The sequence below is a fragment of the Vicugna pacos genome, chromosome 30, assembly GCF_048564905.1.
Source record: "Vicugna pacos chromosome 30, VicPac4, whole genome shotgun sequence".
NCBI lineage: Eukaryota > Metazoa > Chordata > Mammalia > Artiodactyla > Camelidae > Vicugna > Vicugna pacos.
The window spans coordinates 4,131,983-4,159,702 of record NC_133016.1 but is presented as its reverse complement, the minus strand read 5'-3'; the positions used below and the strand labels follow the sequence as shown (position 1 = coordinate 4,159,702).

The 27,720-nt window shown below is 40.1% G+C and overlaps 1 protein-coding gene across 7 annotated transcripts in view; it reads right to left on the bottom strand.

Moving 5' to 3' along the window:
- Positions 1 to 12,957: 12,957 nt before the first annotated feature.
- NETO1 (neuropilin and tolloid like 1) overlaps positions 12,958 to 27,720 on the bottom strand; it is a 659,228-nt gene continuing 644,465 nt past the window's right edge. Inside the window, exons 10-12 of one of the 7 annotated variants that reach the window (XM_072952155.1) lie at positions 27,160 to 27,718; positions 26,109 to 26,183; positions 12,958 to 13,116 (exon numbers count right to left, since the gene is read on the bottom strand). In XM_072952155.1, coding sequence (XP_072808256.1) covers positions 26,123 to 26,183; positions 27,160 to 27,718 — 620 coding nt within the window. In that variant the 3' untranslated portion in view covers positions 12,958 to 13,116; positions 26,109 to 26,122. Of the gene's footprint in view, positions 13,117 to 17,337; positions 17,400 to 24,286; positions 24,824 to 25,000; positions 25,239 to 26,108; positions 26,184 to 27,159; positions 27,719 to 27,720 lie in introns of those variants that run through there. The other 6 variants (XM_072952158.1, XM_072952154.1, XM_072952152.1 and 3 more) reach the window with 6 other exon arrangements.

The following is a 27,720-nucleotide window of genomic DNA, read 5'->3' as shown; positions in this document are numbered from 1 at the left end:
CTTTGAAGCAAATATCACAAATGTGATAGCGTGTTCATTTCATCGCATCCTATCAAGTGTGATTTGTCTCATCTCTGGGGATAGTACCTTTGATGCCTTGATTAAAGTGAATCACTTTGCCGTACACGAGAAACTAACACAACATTGTAAATCAACTACACGTCAACAAATTAAAAAAAAAAAAAGATAGATCATGTGCTTTGAATAGGAGAGAAAGTGGCCCATCGGCTCCTGGCCACCATCCCTCTGGCAGAGCAGAGCAGAGGTTAAAAGGGTGCTTAGTAATTACCTACAACTTCGATAAGCTAGACTCTTATAATTAATCACCCACAGCCTCCCCCTGTGGTCGTACTTAAGCATTATCATTTTCGTTTTCTGGATGAAGAACTGGCGTCTGTAATAAAGCGGAAGGCTCTGGAGGAGGTTATTCTCAAGCCTAGTTTAAATTTTAGGCTCACTTCACGATATGCTATTAGACTGGAAAACCCCAGACCATTACTTGAAACAGATGTGAAACCCGCGTGGCTTATCACGCACAAAGGCCCTTAACAGCTTTTAAGTCAGAGGAGGGGAGTTCGAACCACAGACTCCCTCTCCTGGGACTTTCCATTCAACCAGATCCATTCCAGATATGGATTTAAGGCTGAAAGGTCAGCCTCAGCACATCAAGAATTCCGTGACACCTCATTGAATGCAGTGGCATTTCTACAAAGCATGTCATTTTGAGCGTAAAGTCAATGAGGTGTCTCTGTTAGGATTACCCTATTTGAATCAAGGAGAAGTATTTTAAAATGTCATGCTTTCATCATATGAAGTTCAGATACCATTTTAAACATCATAAAGAAGAGTATTAGCCAGAAGCACTAAGATTAAAGTCTTGTATTACAAAAGAAGTAAGGAAATGAGAAGCGCTGGCAGGATATTGTAGAGAACGCCCGTATTGTTAGGAACATGAGCCTCGGAGTTAAACAGATGTGGGTCTAACCCAGCTGAGTAACCTGGGGCAAGATTCTCAATCCTTCTAAGTCTTATCTTTAAAAGTGGGCAAAAGAACAATACTTATTTCATGGGTTGCTGTGGGTGTTGGGGAGAATAATACATATACATTCCTGGCATATGGCAGGCAGTCAATAAACAGTAGCTACTCAAAAATATTTATACAATTACACTGTTTTGTACAGGTAAGTAAGAAAAGGCATTAGACTCAATGTCAGCCCTCTTCGCAATTCTAACATCTATGGAAGCCTCACACCTAATTCTTTAAAGAGATCGATAAAATCATTCAATGTGTTTTTTATGATAACGTACGATGTCAGTTTTATATGCCCTGAAAGTATTTGTAGTAAAACTCCTTTCATGAGGAATTCCTGGTTCCCAAAGAGGTCAGTTATATCTGCACAATAGTGAGCGACTTGCTTCCACCAAACATTCAACCATAAAGTATGTTTTTAAGAAATGTCATGAAATAGTACATTGTTTTCACATTTTAAGCTATTTTTTTCTACATGTCATTTCAGCATGTTCTACTGGGATGAGAAAGAGACGTTCTGCACGGAGCGAGAACACTGGTGCAGCCACAGAGATAATGTGTTATTTACATCAAGGTCATTTTTAATTCAAAGTAGTTTCCTAAAACATACATACCCCTACCCCCAAACAAAGGCAATTCTACATTTCATGCCAAAACAACTGGATAGTAAAGGAAAAAAAAAAAACTGAACTTACCTAATCAGAGGAAAAGATAAGACTTTCAGGGTGAAACTGGAGTTTTCTTTCTTGCAAAAATTAAAAGGCATGAGAAACACTTACTTATTTTTATCTATTTATTTGATGGCTTATTATTGGGCAAGTAAACAGAATAAAGCAAATGCACTCTCCTTTCTGGATTACAAACATAACCTTGACACTGATTCAAAAATATAAAAGCTCAGCTCTCCCAGAGGAGTCAAGTGACGTGTTCACACCACACGGCTGTACTCGCTCTGAAACCTAAGAGGGAAGCCTTTCCGCTTTTATTTGGCTTGGGTCTCTGTGGGCTGGTGGGCGCTAATTTAGGTTAATTAAAAAAAAAAAAAAGGAGTACCTTAAAATGAGTCACCCTGAGTCCACATTCTGACAGGGGTGCTGGTGGCAGGGTGCGCCATGCGGATGAGAAGCTTCCCACGTAAGGAAGCTCCGTGTTGAGCTTGTCCGAGAGTCTGTCCTCGCATCCTTCTGTTTCCCAGTTTAGCAGTGACCGTCATACGTAACGGGCTGCTGCGGGTGGCATTATCACCCACCATCCAGGGTAGCAAGCTCACTTCCCGGGTTAAATCTCAGTAGAATATAGACTGAGAACTGAAATTTAAGGCAAACTGCAGTGATCAAAATTCCGGTCTAGTTTTAGTTTAAAAAAAAGTACAGAGTCCACAAATCTTAAACTAAACTTAAAACATCTTTCTCAAAAGAGAATCAACAGCCACTCCAGCACTTGACGGCATTTCCTGTTGTCTTAGGCTGCCAGTATTTACAGTCCATTACTCTTTGAAACCATGTAATGAACCCAGTGTTATTATTTCTGTTTAAATAGATAAAAAGTCAGGGAGATGCAGACATCAGATGATTACACAACAGCTAACAGCCTGCCAGGGTGGTCCCGCGCCTCATTTGCTCAGAAAATTTTCATCTTCTGAGCGTCTACGGATATTTTAGGAGCCATTTGTAAAGACTGCATCTGCCCTTTGAAGTAGAAATCCCTAAGGCCCACAAAAATGGACATTTTTTAGAAATGCAAAGCTAGGCGTAAATCCATACTAACATACGTGCACGGGAAGGGCTCCTTTACTTACAACAGAGTGAAAGCAGCCCTTATGCTTTAATAACTGATACTGAAATTCTTCGCAAAACAACAATGAATGTTTTCTAAAAATATATAAATAAGCAAATAGATAACACTTTAAGACACAGCGGCGGTCGGAAGCCAGGCTTCAAAACAGAAACTCAGACTATGTTGCTCGCGAGATAAAGAGCAGGAATTGCTTTCAAGCTTTCAAAAGGCAGTTACGTAAAACCATAAGAGTGAAAGCTGAGGGACGCAGAGGGTATCTGGGGGCGGGGATGAGACCCTTGTCATTATATGGAAAAATTATCAAGAAAGTCTCCACTTCGTGGGGTTCAAAAAGACAAAGCTTAAAATCTCTGCTATGTGACTTTGTGTGTTGGGGATCGACAATCTGAAACACTTCCTGTGGTCTTCAATTAAAATGTATTTACCTGTTCAGGAAACACTTCCTCACAAACGCTCTGTGTTAGCTGGTCTTAGACGTGTTCATAGAAAGAGGTTGATTTTTCTTCACCTGTATTTTCATGACAATGGGCAAACTCATCATCATACGCAAGCAAAAGTGACCAATGAGAGATGGCTTTTTTTTTAATTGAATTGACAAAAATATTTCAGGGAGAGCTTAAACACCCATGGCGTTCATGGTGTCCACGAGAAGCTGATTTGCCAGATGGGGATTTGGTCTCTACACTCAGTGCCAGCCCCGAGGGGTGCATGGATGCCCGAGGCCACCCTGTCTTGTTCTCTGATCATTCTTCTGCTCTGCCACTTTTCACTTTGTCCTCATGAAATCAGAATAACCACTTCAACTTCATGCACCGTGTCTACGGCCCCGATGGAAAGAGGAGAAGGCAAAAGTGATGGGTCACTTGAGTCCTGTTCTTTGGGGTCAAAAACAATCCAGTTGCAGAACCCCCACTCAGCAGACTTTATTACATGTCACTGACTAGAAATGATTCACGTGGCCACAACTAGCCGGGGAGGTAAGCATTTAACCGGGCACATTGCTGCTCTGAACATTAAAGCAAGGGGGCAACACGCCAAGGGCTAAGGAACTCTAGATGGCCCTGGGATATCATTCTTCTTTTCAAAAACAATTCTTAAACTTAAAGAGTCAAAAGGTTCGGAGAACTGAGACACTGCCATTCTCGTCTCAATTTTAACAGCCCTGTAAATGCTCTCCTCTTCCTGTCCCGGAGATAATTAATGCAAATGGTAGTTTCCTGGAATAGACTCATTAGGTAAATCCCAAATAGATCTCAGGCTGCCAGTTCGGAATAAAAAAGAAGTCGGCTTGTGTACAGCTACTGCATTAATTAGAACCCATCTGGCTTCGTGAACGGACTCCAAAATCTCCACGGGCCAAAAGGATGTGTTTTATCTGCTGTGACAACAGCAACACGTAAGGCTCTGTGTCCTCTGATCTGGTAACGACTATGCCAGCCTGGCTGCCGGATCCTTACCTCCAGGCCTCCCAAGGTTCTCCACCGCCAGCACGTCCCGAGAAATCATTAAAGTTCATGGCATGATGACTACAGGGACCTAGTATGTCTTTTTTCTTGTCTAAAGGACAGTGTCTTCCCCTTTGAGTTTTTTAGGTATTGAGTAAAATACGGTCTTGGGAAACGAAGTCAGTTTTGCAGATGCGTTGCGATCTACCTTGCTTCTACCCGACAGAGTTCACCTCCTAGGCGGTGTGGCTTTAGGCCAGCAGCACCAAACTGGCCTTGTGAAAAATGGGGTTTTACTCTCAGATCAGTCTGGAGACCGTGGAGAAGTCACTGGACTTCTCTGGTCCTCGGTTTCTCACCTGGGAAGCCAGCAGTTTGCTCGATGATTCTAAGAGCTCACGCCCTGCTCCCTCCTCTGTAAGGCGACGCCTTGACTATATCCATCGATCTATCTTTTTACAAGCTTACGTGTGTGCTATGTGGATCACCTGCTACAATTTGCATTTATTAGAAGGCAAAACGTTACTTCCTCTTCACTTTCAATCCCTGCCATTCCCACGGAAGACTGAGAAGTTAGCGAGACTGTCACCGGCAAAGCCCGCTAACAGTGCCTGGAAATAAAAACAGAAACTGGGTAATAAAATGCAGCCTGACCTCTTTCTTTTCCACTGTCTAGTGTCACTTGTTCACGGGGTATCGCGAGCCGAGGCCTCACACCCAGGCCCTTTGGAGCAGAATTCCTGGTGCAAAGTGGCCGCGGCCAGACCTCACAGCTCGATGTGTGCAGAAGCCACGAGCACCACACCGCTGCTCAGGATGGCACGGGCCTGGGCAGAGATGCCGGTGCCCTGCAACCTAGAGTATGGGCAGCAGGTCAGAGCTGCCAGGAAATAAACCGGCCCCGCCCCCGTGAGAACCCAGCCCCGCCCCCAGGAGAACCCCGCCCCCGGGAGAGCCCCGCCCCCAGGAGAGCCCCGCCCCCGTGAGAACCTCTTAAAGCAGCCCCTCCCACAGCCGCTCTGGGAGGGCCTGTGCCCCACAGCCCCAGCCGGCACCTCTCCGTTCTCTGATCAGAGAATAAAGCCTTCCTTTGCTTCTGAACCCAACTCCGTCTTATTCTAGTGACTCGGGGGATACCAGGCAGAAGGACTCTTGTTGAGGACCAACTGGAGAGGGTTGGGTAACAAAAATTTAGCAAAGACTGAAAAAAACAAAAGTAACCTAAAAATGTTAGTTTCCATCTAGCCTTGGTGCTGAGTACAACCTTGATAAGAATAAACTATTGTCATGCATCTGCAGTTTATCTGTTCAGTTTTAGCAATTAGATCATAAATGTATAGGAGTAATTAAATAATCCTGAGAAGGGACAAAAATGCACCATATACCAACATGCAGTATATGCAATATTTCTGTGTGCAAAATAAATATGCTGGTACATGGTGGTGCCGAGGGCAAAGGAATCTTTTTTGGTGGTATGGATAGAAATGAAAAAGTATTTAAAAAATGATAAAAAGTGATCAATGTCAGTGCACTATGTTTAGTGATGTAAATTAATTAAGACTGATCGCTGTCTTTTTTTTTTTTTCTGAAAGAAAGAAGTATCCTTTGTATCTATTACTGTTCCATTTGTTCCATGAATAAGTTGCGGACAAAATGAAATAATGTTAATAATTTAAGGAGTAAAAGAAAATAGAAATTAATAAGAAAACATGACTTAAATATGCTAACATCTATATGAAAGTTTTACTATTTGCCCTCTGTTGTCGCCTTAAATCTGAATTCTCTAAAACCGTGTATTTTTATTATTACCTCCAAAACCCTAATCATCTTTATACAAGGAAATACTATAATTACTCTAATTAGTATTGGTTAACAATTTAGTTATTTAGGGAAACAGTTTTCCTTTGACTTCACTCTGCTATTCCTCCTGAAGCATACAGCTTTGGTCCCCAAATTCCAAAAGGGATACAAACCCCATGGCATCCACCCCACCCCTGGGGAACTCTTACGTAACAGAAAAGCAAATAGTCCCAACCGCCCCCCCCCACCGTGTTGCAGCTCAGATGGGTTAATTGATTTTAAAAAGTCTGTTCATAAAAAATGCATGCTCATTATTAATAAATGATGAGTAATTTTTGAAGAAAAATACAGGATATCACGACTAGAATACTTGGTAAAATTTTTACTTAAGATTGGGGTGAGGGACATTTTCTCTCTCCTAATATATAATAATTCACTCAAACCTTATAAACGCTCACTGGCTATACTCTACATCAGAAATTTTGCTGAGTTCTAGTGATGAAATATAAATAGGATCCTCTGTTGTCCCGAATATTCAAATACAATGAAGAGAAATAGCTGAGAAAGCCTGTCATTGCAATAACAGGCTATCATAGAAGAACTCAAGTCTAAGGGAGCAGAGCGGAGGGGCAGCCACACCAGACCGAGAGTCAGGTATAGTCTAGAATGCAAGAGAGACACGGAATCTCTCAGGCAGGTGCCCAGGGTGACTCTGGAAGGTAAGATAACACTGAAGACCTCAGGTCAAGACAGAGGTTATTGTAATGCAGACTGGTTCTCCAAAATGCCAATTTGGCACCAGAGAAATACTTAGGCTAGAATGTTCTCATCAAAAGGAAGGTGAGTGAATTAATCTGGGATGTCAGATTAGAAGATGTGTGTGTGTGAACATCAGTTATGGTGATGAATGGGGAATAATATATGTGGTGACTCAGAAAAGAAATAACAAAGAAACTTCAAAGATACTTAAAGAGGAACTTGTTATATTGAAAGTTGATCAACTGTGGCCTGAACAGATTGAAGCTAAAAGAAACATTAGAAACCCTTAAGGTTGAAGAACAAGCAATGGGAGGGGGTGGTTAGCATTAACAGCATGTGATCAACTTAAAAATGGGTCCAGAAAATTCTGCCTAGCAGAAGTGACAGAAATATAGGTGATTTCTAGACGCAGAGGTCAAAAGCGTCACAGAGATTCAACTGATTCAGACAAATTAGACTTCTGCTTTCTGCTCTGACCAGGTCGATCCTCTCTCACCAACCTTCCAAGCGTCTGATCCTGTTCTGCCCACGATCTTGCAGCCGTTCGTGTGAATACTCCACCCGCTAGCGACTATAAGCCTCTCAGTCAGAGAACCATCCTCTTTTTGTTCATCATCATCTCTCCTGAGATCCGGCATGGTGTTCAGCAAAGGTTGGTTTGCAAGAGTGAATGGTGAGAGGTGATGTTGGTTCACAGGAAGGGAATCTGAGCAAGGCCATCGCCATGGAGATGGAAGGCCCTGCCCTCTTCCTTACGGGCTGGTCTACCTCTTAGGCACAGTATGTGAAGCGCTATCCCCTTTCCCAACCACCAGCAGCTGTCCTCCTTCTGGGGAAAGCCTTGACAAGCCTCCTCACACGGAGATCTTCTGATTTTCCTTTGACTCCTAGTCTGAGTCATTTTAGTGGCACAGGCTTCGTAGCCAGAACAGTTGCCTCTGCCCCCTGCCTCTGCTGGAGAGGATGATGGGCACCGCGAGTCCGTAAGAAGGTGATGTGTATAAAACAACAGGCCAGCATCAGGCACAGAGGAAATACGTTTTTAACTTTCAGAGGGAGCTATCTGCCTTCACAATACTCAATTTGTATTTATATTATACACTGTCAGTGTAAATATATTTTGTATTTCTATATATGTCAAACCTGTGGTACAGCAATTATCTAGTTACTTGTCTTCCTCATGAGAACACGAAAGCTCACGTTTACATTTTTAGGTCCCAATATAGATGTCTGACACAGAGCCTCCACTTTGTAACTGTGATTTAATGTGTGAAGCCATGATTGAAAGGTTAAGTGGACACAAATATTTTTCGAAATATAAAAATGAGAAAGCTTTGCATAAGCACACATTACTTTATTGAAAAGTTCTATTGCATATGTATAATATGTACGTATATAATTATGCATACATTATAACACTTCAAATATTTCCCATATTTATTTTTTGTGCTTGCTAGTCAAAAGGCAGGCTAATAAACCCTTGATTTTGACCGAGTCTGAGAAGTACTACAGCAAAGTGTCAACGTGTCATGAAGCTATAAAGTCCATGGGTACAGCATTACTTCTGTTTGTTAATTAAAGCTTTATATTTTGATTTAAGTTTAGATTCATTTCCGATGCAATCTGTCAAATTATTTCAGGTTGGAAGATGGTACAAACAGTCACTTTATTCTGTGACGCTTTGAAACAATGTGGGCGAGAGAGAAGAGAGAGTTTTTTTTTTTTTTCAAGAATAAAATTGAAAATTTGAATTTCTTGCTGCCAGTAACGGTGTTCTCATATGTTTGTGATATCTTTCTTATGAAGAAGGCTACAGGAAAAGACTGAAGGAATGGCAGTGGCCTAGGAGATCTCTAGAATTAAAGAGAAAAAGCAAAATTACTCCTGATTTATGTCTAACAGTGCAGGTTGGGAGAACATAGTGCCTGCAGGAAGATGTGGAAGTCAGCTGCAGCCCCAGGTCTGGGAGGTGGAGAAAAAATCCCCTGCTCTCCGTGTCAAAGGCAGTTGGTGAGATTTAGATTTTAGAGCTAGATTTCAGGAAGCCAAACGTTACTGAACACAGCAATGAAACTAAGTGTTTATCCCAGCAAAGAGATAATTTAGAGAAAGGAGGAGGGAGAGGGAAGATATTTGAGAGAAAAGAGAGGGGACTGGAGGTTAGGGAGTGAGAGAGAGGAGGGCGGTGGGTGCTGCTCTAAGTCTGGAGCTGTCCTTGGTACTTTTAAACATTTTTATATATAATTTGTGCAAAACTTCTGTAAGGTAGGTATTTTCATTCAAAAAATTTTTTACATATACTGACACTAAGATTCAGAAAGGACAAGTAACCATGAAACCTATAAAGTTCACAGGTGTTTTAATGGTCGAGCCTGAATTCAGTGTGTTGGATGCCAAAGACCTTTCCAATTTCTATGATTTTAATTAAACACTGTATGTAATACATCCTGGTCCTTGGATGTCATTCTTGAAATGGGGATATCTTCCAGAAACACACCTGCCTTACAAGGTCAACTTTCTAGAGATATGAGGTGGACTGTATTAGTGTCTCCAACTACTTGCTCCCTCCTTCTCTGTGAGACAATTTTACATCCCTCCACACTGATTCTGGGCCTGGCCACGTTACAGCTTTGGCTGATGGAATGTGTGCACATGTGGCATCAGCCAAGACCAAGCAGAAGTGTCAGAAATATCACTTGAGTTTCCTCCAACTCTCTTGTTTTTTCCTCTCCAATGAGAATAGCATGTCCTCAAAAAGGGCTCTTCCAGACTGGCTTCCGGAATGAGAACCACGGGGCACAAAGGTGTGGGAGCCGACCCCTGACCCCTGACATGTGAGGGGAGTGAGAAAGAAGAGTTTGTTTGCATGAGCTGTTGAAGTTCATGGGTCATATCTTATGGCTGCCAAGCTATTTTAGAAGAAAAACGCCCTGGTGCTGGGATAATGTTGACCATCTTGATGTCATTCTAGAATATTTAAAATGCTCACTGGCTCCTTGAGAGGGAAAGAAAAAAAAACTAAGCATATACTCTTATTGCAAAATATTTTGTCTGTATTGTTTATCTGTTCATTCACCAAACATACACTGATAGTCATCTATGTCCTTGGAGCTGTGAGAGAGAACGCACGCGGAGGGGTAATCAAAACAAACTGCTCCGCGCCTGCCCTCAGCAGAGTTCCAGCCTGCAGGGGTCACTGTTCTCTGTCCTGGCTGTTGGCACATTGGAGTAATGTCTCCCTCAGCAGGAAGGTGGACTGAGGGACGTGCGCGTGAGCGCCACCCAACAGACACACCAGGAACGCAGGTACTGAGAGACGGGTGAAGACCAGGAACACATGATGTTTTAGCCAAAACAAAGGCTAAACAACAAGGGTAAACAGGAAAAGTGGATCTTACAGAAGCTCTGAAGTTAAGTAACCAAAACATAAGTCTCCCAAGAATACAGTAACAATTTCTCTTTTTTTCTGAGACAATTATTTTATTCTTTAGATTTATACAATTAAAACTTGGCATGACCTTTCTGAACATCTGTGAAGGCGGACATCACCAGGTAGGTTTCCTCCTGGGCCTGCATGTGATTCATCCCATTCCTGGTGGTGATTGCAAGGAACTCAGAAGTTCAAGTCAAAGAGGCAGAAACTGGATATTTTTGTTGTCATTCTGAGTGATAGTCTTAATTGGAAATGGGTCCCAGAGACATTCTCTATGACACTGTGTGGGGACGGTTCACTGCACATCTACCATATTATAGACCTAGTTATTCATGCTAAATTTGGAAATGCGATGCTCAATATGTTTTATTTTGAATTCACAAATCAGTGCTCACTTATGTCTAACAAAACGTGGTCTGTAATCTGTTTTAGTCACAGCCTGGTCTAAAACGATTTGATCAGATTATTAGCAGTCAGACTATAAATCTGTGTATACATTGATAGTAATTCCACTCACAATAAATTGGCAGCAGTATTATGGATAAAGATTATTTTATCCCTCAGAGGCAGAGACGGAATAGGAGTAAGTCACACTTGTAATAAAGGCCGTTAATCTTTATTTAGTGGATGCTGATAGATGGAGCTGAATCTCATAATGGTAATTGCACTGAGCATTTAATATCAGGCTTTGTTTCTGAAGGACTTCCTCTGCATTAATCTTTATGACAGCACCGGTGACAGTGCCATCATTTTAGATGTTAGGTTTGTATACTCTGCCGACAAGAAGGTGTTTCTTTCCCATCAGATACAGTTCACTATGCTGCCACTGGGTGCATAGTAAGACCTTATGTGTACAGTCTATGTATGATTTTAAAATTCCAGGCCTTTAAAATGCATGCTCTCCTGAAAGTGTTATTTTTGTATTTTTGCACTACATTACCTATCACAAAAAATACATTTTTTAAAAATTTTTTATAAACTAAGTGGGTCAAATGTGTATGTACTCAATAAATGGTAGCCAGGTTAACAATAAAAAATGATGTTCATTCTCTAGAGTAGAAACTTTAAAAAATATAGTCTACATGTGACATACCAACATCACTGTCAACGTGTTTGAAGGCTTTGTCTCATTCTTAGATATTGACAAGAATATTGTTACTATTTCTGTTTCTGTGACTTCAAAATCCCTTTGCGTTTTTGTGTGCAATTTACCACATGTCAAGGCCAAGGCACCACTAGGCAGAAAAAGGCAGTTAAGGAAACTTGTTTATCTTACAGACACATGGTTCTTTGCGCATGCTAATTATTTCTCTGATGTGTTCTATCTTTTTTCCACCCCACAGTTACTTGGGTTGAATTAAGCAAACTTACTGAAATATATATCTTTTCAAAATTTCAAGTGCGTTCCACCCAGTGACCATCCTTTTTCTTTCAAAAAGGAATCACTGCACTGCTAATGGCAACACTGCAACCTGGATTAGGCCAGAGGCGAGAGCTTCCACCTGTACTTAATCTGGGCTCAGTCAGGGAAATGGAATTTCTAAATCATTATAAGAATAAGGAATTTAATATAGGAACTGGGGAGTCCACAGAGGTGAGAGGAGATGGGTAGAAAGTTCTGGAAAGCAGCAGCTAAAGGATGGGGAACGTGGTCCAAAAGGACGTACCACAGAAGCACGGGGGTCAGAGAGGAGGCAGAGCTCAAGAGATGTCGGAGCCTCCATCTCGGGTCAGCACAGAGCAGAACTGGGCGTTTGTAGACGCGGCCAAGAGGCCACTGCATCCGCCCACCATGACCTCCTCAGAAGACTGACGTCCACTCTGTTTCTCCTTCCAAATCCTATGTGATTTCCTCTCATGGACAAACTCTAACCCTGAGCCAGAGCGGGAAGGAACACCGGGCAACCTAGTTTCCAGTCCTATAGAGAGTGTCGGTGGTGCTTCATTAAGAACAGACAATCCATTATAATTCCTACAAAGAGAAGCCAAATGAATCACTTACTGTCAATGGGAAAATCAGTTTTCACAGAGATGAAGATGCATGCGTATTATTATAGTTTTGTTTTGTTTTTCTCTTTAACCCTCCCAATGGTTTTAAATCCTTTCTTTGGCATTAATCATATAATGTCACTGAGCACCAATTTCCTGAGGGAAAACATGGGGCTACCTACATCCACATTATAGTGAGGTTCTGAGGCTTGAATGAGATAATGCGTATCAAACAGCAGCACATCTCAGGGGCTCGATGTGCAAAGTCACCATGTTGGTAGAATTTGAGTTTGTCTTTGGGAAACCTAGACTAACTTCAGGAAGTCCCTCTATTAATCCAGTCTCCGTGAGCTGGATACATCAGTTGACTTCTTTAAGACTCAGTTTACTCACCTGTAAAATGGAGAACATAATAATATCTTCCTTCAGAATTCCAGGCAGGACACAATTAAACAAAACAATGTGTGTCTAAGAATCTCTTTATAGTTAACCTTATCTTATTTCATAGCAACTTGTCACTTTCACAATGAAAGCTGACTCTGACATAAGAAAGCCAGGAGTCTATTGTTGAGAAACGAGACCCTCCTAACAGATGCCTATGTCGTTTGCCTTTGCTGTGACCAGGCTCCAGCCTCTGCTGGACTCCGAGCTGCTCACGACCATCAGGTAAATTGAGAGCGCTCCACAGAAGGCAACGGAGCAAGTCTGATTCTAAAGGAATTTTATTGGGATTGCAGTGTTGTTTTTTAAGAAGCACATTTTCCAAAATAATACCTTGGATAGACTTTAGATGTGTCTTTTCAGAGCTTGACAAGATTGAGCTGTCTATTTACAAAGAATTGCACCAAGAAATGTCACAGTATCTGAAAAAAAATACAAGCATATCAATTCAATCATTCTCGGTAAACCTTGAAGAGAATATAAATCCCTAATCTTTTTTTTCCCCAAGTCCATGATGAATAGTTGCAAGATTTCCCTGATAAAAAAAAAAAAGCTAATAGAAAAAATGAAATGGTATACTCAAAATGTTTTTCAGCTCTTTTAAGCCTGGATGTGCCCTGAATACTTTTTTTTTTTTAAGTTCTCGTTTCTTATATATTTTTCTGCTCTTAGACATCCTGCCCTTTTGGTCCAATACGTCCTTCACAGACTCACTCAAATTCAAACCATAATTTCATAAGGACATTTTCTTCTCTCAGCATAGATCACTTGATATACACTCACTACACGCTCATCTTGACTCTCTTTGCCTGTTAGCCTTAGTTTGCCTCACGATTATTATTATAGTACGGAATTTTTTTCCTTCAGCCAAAAGTGTTCATTGTGTATCCAGTATATTCCAGGAATGGTGCTATGTTCTGTGGATACAGAAACAAAAAGGGTATCTTCTTTCCCTTGAAAAGCTGGTGCACTTGTAGGAAGAAAATATACAAAAATAAGCAACTTGATTTAGTAGTTCATTAAGTACATTGGGGTAGACTTTTATTTCCAGAGGCAGAGTAGGACCAAATATTTATCTTCCCTTTCTACCAACCCGCTGAATACTGAATGACATAGGAACAGAAGGTTACACTGAAAGCAATTGTGCAAGCAGGTAATCATTTAAGGAATTTTAAGAAGCATAAGTTAATGGCATGACTTGTCAGTGATAAGCTGTCTTGCAATATTTGACAAATGAAAGAGACAGAAGTGGGTGTTACCCTGCAAGGCACATCCGGCCAGGTGCACCGGCGTGTCTCCCCATGTGCACAGGCAAGGTCTTCAGAGCTACGCTCCCCACTCGACTTCAGTAGACTCAGATGGTTTTGTGCAGTTTTCCAGAGAATCAAGGATGGCAGAATCACCTCGGCATCAGACCTACTTTGATGCCTCAGGCTGAGACTTTTGGGGAAACGTCTCTGAACTCTGTCCCTTCAGGCTTTCCAAAGCTTCTGTGAGCCCTTCACTGCTAGATCCGTGTTTCACTCTTGGGGTGTTTAAAGTGGCGCCGGTTTTCCTGGCTGCTCGCTGGCAGACCACCGCGCTCCCGTCCTGCCTCATCTGCCCTGTTGCTGCACTGCTGCCTCCTGACTGTTCTCACCCACTTCCTCCCTTGTTCTTTCATAGACTGGTCTCAGCACAGCTACGGAGGGGACGGATAAAGCCTGGCCGTGTTCTGCCACTGCTCTGCTAACACTTCTCAGTGGCCTCCCATTTCAGACAGAATAAAATCTAATTTTTTAAGTGTTGCTTGTTCATCCTTCTCTGACCTCACCCCCGTCTACTTCTCCCTTAATCTCCTCTTGCGGTCACGCTCCGATTCCATTCCTACCACACTGCCTCCTCAGACACACCAGGAAAACTCCTTTGGCCACAAAATCTCCTCCCTCAAATACTCATGTCTCACTGTTTTATTTCATTAAAGACGCTGGCCCACTGGAGATCATCATTCTAAGTGACGTGAGCCAGAAAGAGAAAGAAAAATGCCACATGACATTGCTTATATGCGGACTCTAAAAATGGGGACAGAAATGAGCTTATCTACAAAACAGAAACAGACTCACACACATAGAGAACAAACTTAAGTTTACCGGAGGTTAAAACGGGCTGAGAAAGGATAAATAGGGAATTCAGAAATTGCACCTCTTGGGGAGGGATGGTGGTGGTTTCACTGGTGTGTACATCTATCAGAATTCATCCAGGGTACATCTGAAATGTGTAGTTTACTGTACAGGAATCATACCACAATAAACGTGTTTAAAAAAAAGATGCTGGTCCAACATCACACTATCAGAAATGCTCATGTCTTGTCCTCATAAAATACTAGCTCTGTATCTCAGCACTTTCTGTTCTCCACTATGCCTTTTTTTGTGGGGGGTGGGTCAAGGCACATTCCTAACATGACATATGGTTTTTATTGCTATTGTTTGTTCTTTATTGTCTATTTCCTTCAGCTAGATTGCAAGACACACAAGAGTGAATATTTTTCTCTGTTTTGTGACTAAAACTGTTCCGTGCACCTAGGAGGCATGAGATAAGCATTTGTTGAATGAGCTGCTGTTGTCTGTGATATGTTTGTGGAACAAATGAACAACGCTCACAATAATTACCAAGGCAAACCAAAGGAGCAGACAGCTTCGGAATTCCAAAAGTTGATCTGCAGTAAACACCTTGCTATAGCAAAAAGGGTGAGACTCTCAAGTCAGACTTACAAGAATCACATATATTACATGGGATCAAAATTCACCAACACTTCAAAGGATGCAGGTAACTATGAAGCACACGGAGGTAATGGTGGGCTACGCACAACTCTTTCCAGCCTTTATAGCTACTGGGGGACCACCCGACACAGTTTAATCATAGGACCTCTCAAAGTGATGCAAGTGGAGCATCTCTTACACCAAGAGATATTTATGAATATGTTGTGAAACATTGTCATTTATCACTTAGATCGTCATATGTTGACTCTCGCGGCTTTTAGCAGATCCTGTACCATAAATCCATGAATTGTAAATTCATTGACCAAAGACACCCTAGACCGACCAGCACATCACACTACAGTCGTTCCACATATGAAGGAAGGTTCAGCATTATTTTCCCCAGGGATTCCCGTCAAGGATTCCAAAAGCACGTTTTCAAGGAGAATTGACTGTGATTTGTCTTTTGTTCCTTGTCTCTCCTCTCTGAGTGTGCTCACCAGGTTAGGAAGAGTGGGTTTCAGTTAGTGGCTAACACTCTCTTTCCCACCTATTAAAACTAAGAAATGAGTAAGCAGTGACAGGCGAAATGATGCATGGTTAAGACTGAAGCTTCTGTGTCTCGACTTCCAACGTCTACATCCAAATCTTACAACCTTTTAGTTACATGAGCTTGGGAATTGGTTACATAACTTCTCTGGACTGCATTTTCCCATCTGTGAGTTAAAGCTAATCACAGCTACTGTGTAAGATTGTTATGGGGGTTAACTGGGTAAATACCCGCAAAATGCTTTGGAACAGTGTTTCACACAAACTGAACATTCAACCCCTGTTACTTGTTTTCAATAATTTAATGCAGAGCTATGGTTTGCTGTCATCTGTCGTCTGAGATAAAACTCATTTTTTTTTGTGGCATCAGAAATCACTAAGTTTGCTAGATTTACTTGAAAAACAAGAATACATCTGAGAGAGTGTTCTTAGGGAAAAAAAAATCCAAATTTATATAGTGTCAGTATTTTTTGTATGAAACGCATTCATCACAACAAACTAGTTTCATCTGATTAAGCCAGAAAAAAAAATGAATCTTTTCCTCTGTATAATCACAAACTGCAGGGAATCACAATTTTGACAGACCACAGTCTGAGTCAAATTACTCAGGGCACCTATCAGCCACATTTAGTTGTCTCCCTGTTCTCTTGAGATAAAAGTTTGATGGTGGTTGACTTTAGAAAGATTAAAATTCTTATCACCAGGTGATTAGATTTGAAGTCATTCCCTGTGAAAAATTGAAGTTATAAAATTTTAACTTTCTAAGTTCAGCGACTGGTTAGTTAGAATTTAAGTTATTAACCCTCCTGGTAAATGCTCTGAAACGTCTAACAGACTAGGGCAGGGTCTCCAGTCTCCCCTGAAGGCCCGTACCATGCCAACCAACCTTTAAAAAGGACTTTATCCCCAGAGAATAAAGAAAAAATTTAGAAATCCAGAAGAATTGATTTGGGTCCACATAAATGAATTAAGAAGAGTTGACTAGAGCTGTTTAGGTCAGGAATGTAAATATATATAATATTAGAAAGAGGATCCATGATGCTTTTTCATTTCCATGTCATTTTAATATAAATTATATTCTCCCTTTTAAGTCCCCAAATACCCACCCCATGAAAGGGGACACCTGCTCATCATAAACATAGGTATTACTCATACATCATTTAATATCTCATGCTCTAGAACTAATATTCCAGAAATAATTTAGCCAAAGACTTCTCTCTAGTGTGAAATTCAATTAGGCAAAGTTGTCATAAGTTAAGCAAAAGGATCTCAGATGACAATTTTGAAATAAATGCCTTTAGCAATGAAAAAAATCCCAGTTAAAATCCATCATCATCCTCGGGTCAGGAAAACAGAAAACGCAGTAGGTACATCAACAGAGGACTTGTGATGCAGGGGAATCTGTTGCACAGGTTGGAAGGCTGGAAAAACAAAAAGGGAATCAGGAGGTGACATAAAAAGCCGTACAAAACCAGGCCAGCTGTAGGACTGAGGAAACAGCGCAAATAAATTGGGATTTTCAGAATCTAGAGTCTAGAAGGAGTCCTGCAGAGGCAGGGCTCAGAGCTCTGAGGAGGACGCACCCGGCGGTGCTGGTACCCCAGGGGGAGCTGGGGGCTGGGTCTCCACAGGCAGGAAGAAGCCAGAGGCCGCTGCTGAATCCAAGTGCTGTTCCTTGGGGGAAGCTGACAGGGACAGGAAGCAGACGTCGAAGTCCTTTAGGTCCTCGTGTCTTTCAGTCTTCCTCTGTGCCTCTCTGTTAGGACATCTGAACCGTGATCAGCCGGCAAAGACAATGGTTCATTTGCAGAGTCTCAGCCCTACTGATTCCGAGCAGAGTCGATTTGAAGGTGAGATATAACCTCTTACCAACTAGCACAGTTCTTAAAAAAAAATGATGTCTGTTTACAAGTGACTTAAGAATAAGCACCAGGTCAGGAAATATCTGTATGTTGCATAAAAGTCCCAGCAGAGTTGGAAGAAAAAGCGTGGCTGTAGAAAAGGAGTCGAGAGAAAATGTGTCTCCTTACAAGTGCATTAATATTTTATAAAATACTTTAATATTACCAATTGAGAAGAATTCATTCAACTTTCACACATGAAGATTGTCCTTTCAGAAAGTTGGGCAACTTTATTGTATGAAAATATAGTCTCATATACACTGTAACAATAATGATCTACTTGGAAAAGCTGCCTTTAAAAGTGATTTAAAAAAAAGACACTTTTATTCATATAGTTAGCATATGTAGGAACATAAAAATCTAGTGTGACCCATGGTTTATAAGTATATTGAGTTGATACGCACTTCAAGTAATTCTATTTAAGTGTTATTCTAAGTCTTTGTGTTTTTTAAACGTATCTTTTTCTGTACTTTGTGTGTGAGTTTGCTTTGAAAACACAGCCTGCAAATTAAACTTTTTTTTTAAAAAAAATGAGAAAGATAATATGCCTATAAGAATGGTTATCAAATACTCCTTCTTTAGGCTTTCTTTTGAATCTGGCTTAATTCTATAGTTTCTAGAAGGAAGGTTTAAATAAAAACATAAGCCAGGTGTCAGGTCAGGACAGTGCTTCGGTGACAAAGGAAATTATTTATTTATTTAAATGTAAATTTGTACTCATCTGCTCATCTAAACAGAGCCATACTGACTATGCACTGAACAGCTGCTTTGAAGGATACCCAAACATCATTTCCGGATGTCCACTGTCAAATCCTTACATTCTAGAAATCAGCAGTTCTCAATTACATATCATGAATAGCATACGGGCATGTGCATGTTGGGGTCTTTTCCAGGGTCAAATGGTGGCACATCAAGAGCTAAGAGGCGGTGGCTGGCCTTGCTTTTCTCCGTCTAACGAACCTCTGCAGTGTTTCCTCCTGGTCCTGTCCCAGGAACCCCTCCTAAACTGGTGTCAGCCGATTGGTGCCTTTGAAAGGCGAGGCCTCCCCCCGAGTTGTCTGAACCTGGGGCTGGTCACAGAGACGGAGGCTGCGTCTTTGTCAGCAGTGCCGGGTTCACAGAGAGACTGAAGTCGGGCATAGAAGTCGGGCTGGAGTGAGACAGCAGCACGAGAACGGCGGCCTCCCAGCCACGCTGGCAGCGCCGACCTCGGGCTGTTTGTTTGTGGGCGGTGCCATCTCTGACTTTCACAGCAACTTTCTTCCTGAGATTTAGACGATTTTACAGATAAAGAAAGTGAAGCTCAGAGAAGTCGAGCAACTTTTCTGAGAGCACATGACAAGTCGGAAGCAAAGGTAAAATTTGAGTTTGAATTCGTCCTGTTCAAAAGCTGTTTTCACTACGTTATACCACATTTTTATACCGTAATTGTGGTTGTGAGACTGCGGTTCTCTACCTACCTATCTATTTGCTTGCTTATCCCATGTGCAAATTTATACCTAACAATTGTCTGGGATTAAAAACCAGGATTTTCTGTCATGTGTTATTGTTTCTGTTTGTACTTGATGACTAGGGCCTTGGGGGTCACTGAGGAGCTCTGGAGTTCCGTGCTGTTCAATAAGATGACGTAAGAAAGTAAGCTCCCAGGAAAAGGTCATCCAGGTGAAGTATGGCTCCGCGGGGCCCGGAAGCGCACCTGTCCCTGTGGACGAAAGAAGGCTGGAAGGTGTCCTCCATTACTGCTCTTTACAGACGATGCATTTGCTGCATGTCGATTATAAAATGAAGTTTACACATGATTTAGGAAAAACAATTTACTTATATTATATAAGGTGTAAAAATTATCTTCCAATGCACTGTCATTTTGTCCCCAAAAGCTATCGGGCGGGGAGGAGTTGCTATAATACATATTTGTACAGATGAGAAAACACAAAAGTATGGGGTTTCTATGAAAAAGCATCAGCTTCTCTCAGTGAAACGCGCGATGTTGAATATGAAAGAGTTGTGTTCACATCGGTGAGAACTGCTGGCTCACTGTGGAGTTAATCGGCCTGAGTTCAGAACTGGGTTTATCATTCCTTACTGTGCAATCTTAGAAAAGCTACCAGACTCTGTCGGTTTCCTCGTGTGTATGATGGAACACCACCACAAACAGCCCTAGCAAGTGTTACTGTTATTAGTTTCAGAACTGCTGAGATGACTAAAGGAAGACTTGCACGGGAAACCCTCACAGTGGTGCTTACCATAGAACACTCAGTATTTTGACTAGTTACCCAACCATAATCTTGACATTAAAAAATAAAAGTAGAAAATAAATAGAAACCAAGACAGAAATTTCTGGATATCTAACATCCATCGATTAATCTTTTTGAATGGCTTGTTTTGATTTCCTGTGTTTATCCCAGTTTCATCCGGTTTAGCAAACACACTGCTGTCAGAGGATTCTCCTTCAAAGACAATTTTTCAGCCGTATTTTGTCCAGAGACATTGGCATTCTCCCTTGAGTAAGATGCGAGCTCCTTCGGATGGCGCCACCTGCACTCGGAGATCAGGATGCAAACGCCAGCCTGCTCTGCCGAGGACGCTGCGGCTACTCCTTCAGGTTCCTCGTACCTCCCGCTCAGACACGGGGCCTTGGGAGACTAGTCCCTGCTCCAAACTCTCTTGGCAGGAATTTCTCCCTGCTCCACTGTTTGACAATGGTCTTCAATCTTCAAGAGCTGCTTGGAAGAGTAACTACGCATTAAGCCTCTCTTGATCTCCTTGAGAATATACTGTATCCTAACACCTAAGCTGCTAACTGCTTTATTATAAAACGTTATCTGCATTGTAGTCTCTTGACAGCTGACTGTGTTTCATCTTCCATGCAAGGTTAAGCGGGAAGGAGCTAATTAGCCCTTCAAGATGGAAAGCTTAGCAAATAATTTTGAGCTTCATTTTCCTTTCTGAGCTCCTCAAAGGAAGCTTCCTTCTATAAGGCTCTATAATTACGCTCCCCACTAGTTTGCCAACTTTTGTTTTCATCTCCAAAGTGCTTAGGAAGAAGCCTGGTATAGATTGCACCGGTTCAAAACCAGCTGGCTGTATTGATATTAAACGCTTTGTTTTCTGGCTACTTCTACATTCGTGTCTAGATCTGTGACTATTAAGGCAAAAAAAAGTTTTGTTTTTTTTTTCAAAGAATGAGCCAAAGTAAAGCAAGATGCCTCAGAGTTTGGAGAGATGATAGAATTTGGGACTAAATAAGAATGTGCTGACTGCACAATGATGGATGCAAAGAAATGGTTTAACGTGACAGTCATACCGATGCAGGAATAAGAACTCTCTGGAAACCAGCCCTGGTCAGTCTGAAGTCTGAAGCAGGTTGAGTTTATTATGACTACCTCTGAGGAATTAAAGGCATATTAAGAAGGCATTTACTTCTTTAATAACACATACCAGAGGCCGCAATAGAAAAAGATGAGATGTTATGAGTGCCTGACCTCAGTCCCCTGGACTTGTTATTTTTATCACACTGGTGGGTGCATTTGAATGATGTAATTCAGTGAAAGAAATGTGCAGTACGATGGAAACAAGCTCATTGAGAAGACCAGTCTGGATAATTCTGCGTTAACAAAGGGCTCTGATTTATTAAACACGTTATCTATAAACACACATCTCTGGCTATTTTAACAATGTATCTTATTCTGCTACTTTATTTCACCTTTGAGAGAAATGGGGATCATTAGCTAAGTGGATAAGAAGTGGGCCAAGGTGGGAGGATGCACGGAGAGATGTGCACAGAAATGAACTTGCTTCAGGGAGGTTGGACAAAACTGAGACCTGCTTTTCACATCGTATGCGGTTAGGATTCAGAAGGTTTTAATTCTTTAACTTCCCTCCAGAGCTGGAATCTGACAGGCCTCATGTTCATCACCAAAATATCCAAACTTCACAGTAAGAGAAAATGCTCTTATTCATTTTACCACCAAAGATCAATGAATTTTTTGTCATGACTTTAAGGTAACAGGGACCAGTATCAAATTTTGCAATTTATGAAGATATTCTGAGGCTGAGGAAAAATCCATCTGTGGAATTTTTAAAAGCTATCAGATTTGAAGAAAATCTAAATCCCTGAAGGAAAAAAAAGTTAGAAAAAGTTGATGAACTAGGTTAAGTGCATATTCAAGAAATGTCAAAGGCCTAACTTTATTAAACACCAAGAATAATGGTTTATGGAGTCAGACCCATTGAAATCTTTTTAGTAGAAAAATACAATGCAAAACAAAAGATAGCATCTCCATCACATGGACTGTTCTCCTTTAAAAGCCCAAAGACACTGATTTCCAATTAGGTTTGTATCCACATTTTAATTATCTAATCAAATGGAATTTAATGATGGCAAATCAAACATTGCATATGTCTATTTTTCCAATATGATGCATTAAAAATGGCATGTGTATAAAATCAGGTACAAAAAAATCGTATTTCCAATGCAGCACACCAACGTCAAGTTAGGCAACCAACCAAAGTGCACTTGGACAGAAGTGGAAGCTCAATTCAGAGTTTCAAAGGTGTTGCACATAATCACGACCTGCCTCCCAGACTTTGCAAGTGAATTCAAACATTGAGAAATGAAACAAGAAGTTCTTTTCAAATTGACTGACACGGCATATAATTACCCTATCAGAAAACATCTTATGGGATTAATAAAGCACTTGTGCGAATAATATTTGAATTTACTCTATTAAAAAATAAATTTATTTATTAAAAGAAATTTATTTGAAACATCATGAAAGTCTTGAAATACCTCATTTCTTATCCACACGTGTCTCCCCATTTGAATATAAACCAAAGGTTGATATTCAGGGGACACGATTCCAATGTAGCCAGTAAATAGGAATTCTTAATGTGTTGATAGATTTCAGTACTGGCCTTTCAAGACTTCCCTGCAGGGGACGTGCAGGCATGTGGAGCCCCACACTCCCAACCGAGATCCAGCATCAAGAGTTGAGCCCCAGGACCAGAGGATGCCTCCAGTCCCCTGCCTCGGAGTTACCACTGACTCCTTTTATGATTGTGCAATGCCCATAGTTGTACCTTTCAGCATTACCACTGAAGAGGTCTGCTCTTCACTTGAAACATTTTTGTTTGCCCATGGAGCTGTTGTGTATTAAATATGTGTAAGCAGTTCATTTTAATCACTATGCTTAGTGTAGCTGGATTTTTTTTTTTTAAGTCCCTGATTTCTGGTGCAAATGTCCTTTTGGTGGTGACCCAGCAGATCAGCACTCCGCACGTTCAGGAAGAACTGTAGATGGAAGGATGGTGGACAGTGTGGACAGTGTGGACAGCTCAAGGACAGTGCATAGTAAGTGCTTCACATGTATGTCATACTTCTTTTGAAATTATTCATTCAAAGTGTAAAGGCCCCTATGAAGATTTCTAAATAGAGACAGAGATATAAAATATGGCTAATCACTTTAAAAAAAATCTCTGGATGCATTAACTTAGAAATAAAGGGCATGAAAATAGGTCTGGGAATAAATGAATTAGCGAAGTCAAATAAAAAGGCTGAATTGTGGCATAATCAATGTGTATAAAATACGTAGTAAAACAATAAGAACAATTTCTTTATAATGTTCAATGTGTTTTTTTCTCTTCATCAGTTTATCAAATTCATGGAAGTAGTTATTTCTGTAGATTAATATTTTTTCAATACAGACTATTCAGAATTGCTGTGATGATTAATTTTTCTATCATCAAATTTAATTTTCTTTCTGATTTATTTGTTTTTTTTAACACATGTCAAGTTGAATGCCTAACAGGGATGTATGTGAGTAAATCATGTCCTGGGTCTGTAGCGCCTGCTTGAGTTACCAGGGTGGAACTGTGATAGACCAGATGGCCTTGCTATCGGAGGGACAAAATCCTAGAGAATTTAGCAATTTTGGAAATGATGGTAAGCAGATTTATAGTAATTTGGTGTTTAAAAAATTTTTTAATTATTTCCCAAGAATGCACACTCAATATTTTAAAAGTATCCACCTACTAAATCAAACTTTAGAGTGTTTATATAATTCAACAGCAATTTAATATATTATAATATTATTTTTCTTTATTTATATTAAAGACATCATAATTAGTAAGCCTTCAGCAATCATATGTGTGTCTAAGTATAAGGAACAACTCCAAATGTTTTAATTTGGGTCATAAAAGGGCCTGTGATTTTAAAACATTTAGAAAAGACTTTCCTATTCTAAAAGGAGAAAATATTTCACAAAGTTTTAGGGAAATCTGTCTGAAGAAGTATGCTTTAATACTAAGGGACATCCTGTAGCCTAAAAGGTGGAAAGGGTTGATATAAAGTGTGTTCTTATGTAAGTCTGTTTTTAATCACTCTAATAGAAGAAAACATTTTTCTTAACTCAAGTTAGGAAATTATTATACATTTTTATATATCTTTATATAAAAAGTTACAAGTAGCAAGCATATGACACAAGGAAATGGAAGAGTAACAGCGGTATTGGAGAATGCATGCTTTTTACAATGTGTCTCATAAAAAGGATATTTTTCCAACTCAAATATCCAGTACTGACATGCAGGGTATTTTCTCAAACTGCCAATTCAATCATATTGCTAAGTGCTTAATCAAAAATCATTTCTGTTGAAGGGTATGAATGGCAAAATACCTGATTTCAAAACTATTTCTGAAACTCGATATCTTCCTTTGATTAAAAAAAAACAAAAAGGAAATAGGGGTATATGGGAAAGACCAAAAAATGAGATTTTTTCTTATTGCAGTCTAGTAATTTTACTCATCACTTTTGGCTGTATTTAATCATAATACAACCACAGATGTTTATAGTCCATAAAACCTCTAGCTGGTGTTTCCATGGTCCATATTCTCACTTTTCACTGTAGCATGTTCAAAATCACTCTGGAACGCACTATTCTCAAGCAGTCTATATAATGGAAACAATGTACATGTAACACAAAGTTCATCCAAAATCGTGTTTTTTCACATATCACACAATGTACAGTTATCTAACAAAGACATAAAACAACATAGAAACAAAGTGAAACTGACGGTAAAAATAAAGTTGGGATAGTCTTAATCAGGAACTAATTTCTTCTTCAAGTTTCCAGTAAATCTCAAAATGTATTTAAAGACTAAGGAGCACTTGGTGGCCAGCAACCAAATTACGAAATGAACATATCATTGTGCAGCTGGGATGTCTTGCCGAAGGAATAACAAATGTCTGTAATTCTTAAGTTTGGGTAAAGGCAGTGGAATGAATTTAGAAATATGTCCACTTTTCACAATTCACTATAGAATTTTCTTTTCACAGTCCCCATGTTTGTATAAATAGTTCTTCTCTGAAAATAAAACACAGTTAAAACATTTTCTCCCAATGAAATACGCATACAAAGACACCAATTTATCAAGGTAATATAGAGCATGGAATTGCATTCACCTAATTCAAGAATAGTTGATAGGTTGGAAGAGTTTTGAAGAGATTAACTGTCAAGCAAATTTAATTGGAGACAAATTAGTCTGATAGAGATATTGACTATCAAGTGCTAAAAATAAAGCTGGTGTGGTACCCAATGACAAAATAAATGTACACAGACACAACTAGTATTTATGGAACAGTTTACATCATCAAGCATTCAAATTTTATACCATAAAATTTGACATAACATGCTGCATTTAATTTTGATGAAATAAGCTACATAGTCATGCAAACATAAGAGCGCACAAATTGAATAAGTACCACCAAATGTTTAGTATATGCGTTTTGAGCAGAATGTTGCCAAATTAAATCAATACAATTATTACCAGTTTTACACATTGGCTTCAGTTATATTGAGAAAGTATTCGAGTTTTTAATTATGAAAATCTTGGGCTGCTTCTGGTATTTATTTTAGTTCACTAATTTTTGTCTCTTTACCTTAAAACATGTAAAATTTGACTTACTGACTTCTCATTTTTAATAACACTGCGGTACAACGCCTGATGGTAAGAATATTAACATTCATTTTAAAGATACGTCTACTAAGAGGCATTCTTCCATCAGCATTGAATCCGTTGTATTTCAAATTGTAAGGTGTTGCGAAGCACGTATCTCGAGAAATAATGAATAAACAGCACATTCCCTAAAAAACTACAAGACAGTCGCAACAAAACAGAACGGAACGGAACAGAACAGAACAAACTGGGAGGAGGAGCCGAGGGCGTTCGCTTACCTTGAATTCTCTTTTTAGACCCTAGTTGTGTTGTATTCAGATTCATGTTTGCTTAGAGACCCAATGAGGCAGAACCTGGAATGTTATGGCTATTTCATTCAACAAAGTAATATTTTCACACACAAAAAAATTCACATGTATATTTACTTAAAAGCATTCCTAAAAATTCATTAAACGGTGGAAATAGATTTTTTTCCCCATCAGCATGCAAAAATATTAAACCAGCTAAACATAGTTCAGGTTTTGAGGATGAAAAGCGAATTGAGAAAGTATGTACGTTCATAAAATAAACTGAATGCTAGTAAACATGCAAAACAAAACGTGAGTAGGTTGGATCTGGGGATTTAAAATAATTTTTTTCTAAATGTAAATTTTCTTTCCTCAAGACTTTTCATTTTAGGGCTAATAACCAATATAGATAATATTGTCTTCATATTAAAAGGAAAATGTTTCTACTAATCCTTGCTACATTTAAATATAAATGTTTAGTATTTCAGCGTACCATGCTATCATATGCAATTTGTAATAGAAGTATTATGTGATACGTGGAAAAAAGTATTGTCATTTTCATACCAAAAATATAATACATTATATTGCAAAATATGTTATTTTTACATTAAAATTATTCAACAAGATGGGTTAACCATCTTGGTAAGGCAATTATTTCGAAATATCATTTCATATCTTAAAATATATAAATATCGATTGGAGTAATGTTTATGACCATGTGAAAGCAAATTAGCAATATAAATTTGTAATATAAATTAAAACCATAATTTTCATAGAAATAAATATTATTATGTATAGAAATAAATGAAATCTCTTTGGTCTGTGTGTGCTCACACGCGTACACATGTGTACAGAAATGGGATAACAGGAAGAGCATAGACAGCACGGAAAAAGGAAAAAAAGAGGCGAAAGTTGAGATGCTGTGCTTTCAACCACCAATAAAAAGAGAAACTGAAATATGAAGACAAAACAGAACACGATATCCTGGAAGCATTTCGGTCCTCAGGTTATAGTGGTCATCAAAAAATCTACTGATACTGACCGCTGGACGGCTTTGTCGTGTCGGGACAGCCTGTGGCTGGTGGTGGGCACCTCCTCGAGCTCGTCAATGTCACAGGCGTCTGCAGCATCCTGGGAGTAGTTGTGTTTCATGACAAGGATGTTTCTTCTGCTCACGGGCGGGACGAGGGGCTTGGCGGGCTGCGGGGGCATCTCCGTCAGGACGGAAGCGTCTCTCGTGCTGAGGCTGCCGCGGCTGCCTTTCGTGCTGGACAGTTGCGATCCACAGTGATGGTCATGAACGCACTTGGAAGAGGACCTCCTCAGTTTGTGGTAGTTTTCAAAGTCATCGGCCACATCTGCAAAGTCAGCTGTAGCTGCTGTCCCTCTGAGGGTGCATAACTCATAATGAGGAGGCTCAAACACCTCCTGGAAAACGGTCTGGTCAAAGTCCGATTTCCTTTGGACATATTTTTTACGAGGCTGTCTGATCTGCACAATGACAGAAATGATAATAAGGATGATCACAATGCAGGAAGTCACGCCAATGACAGTCCCACTGGTGTTGGTCAGCTGGTCCAGCAGGCCGGCTTTCCTCTTCTCT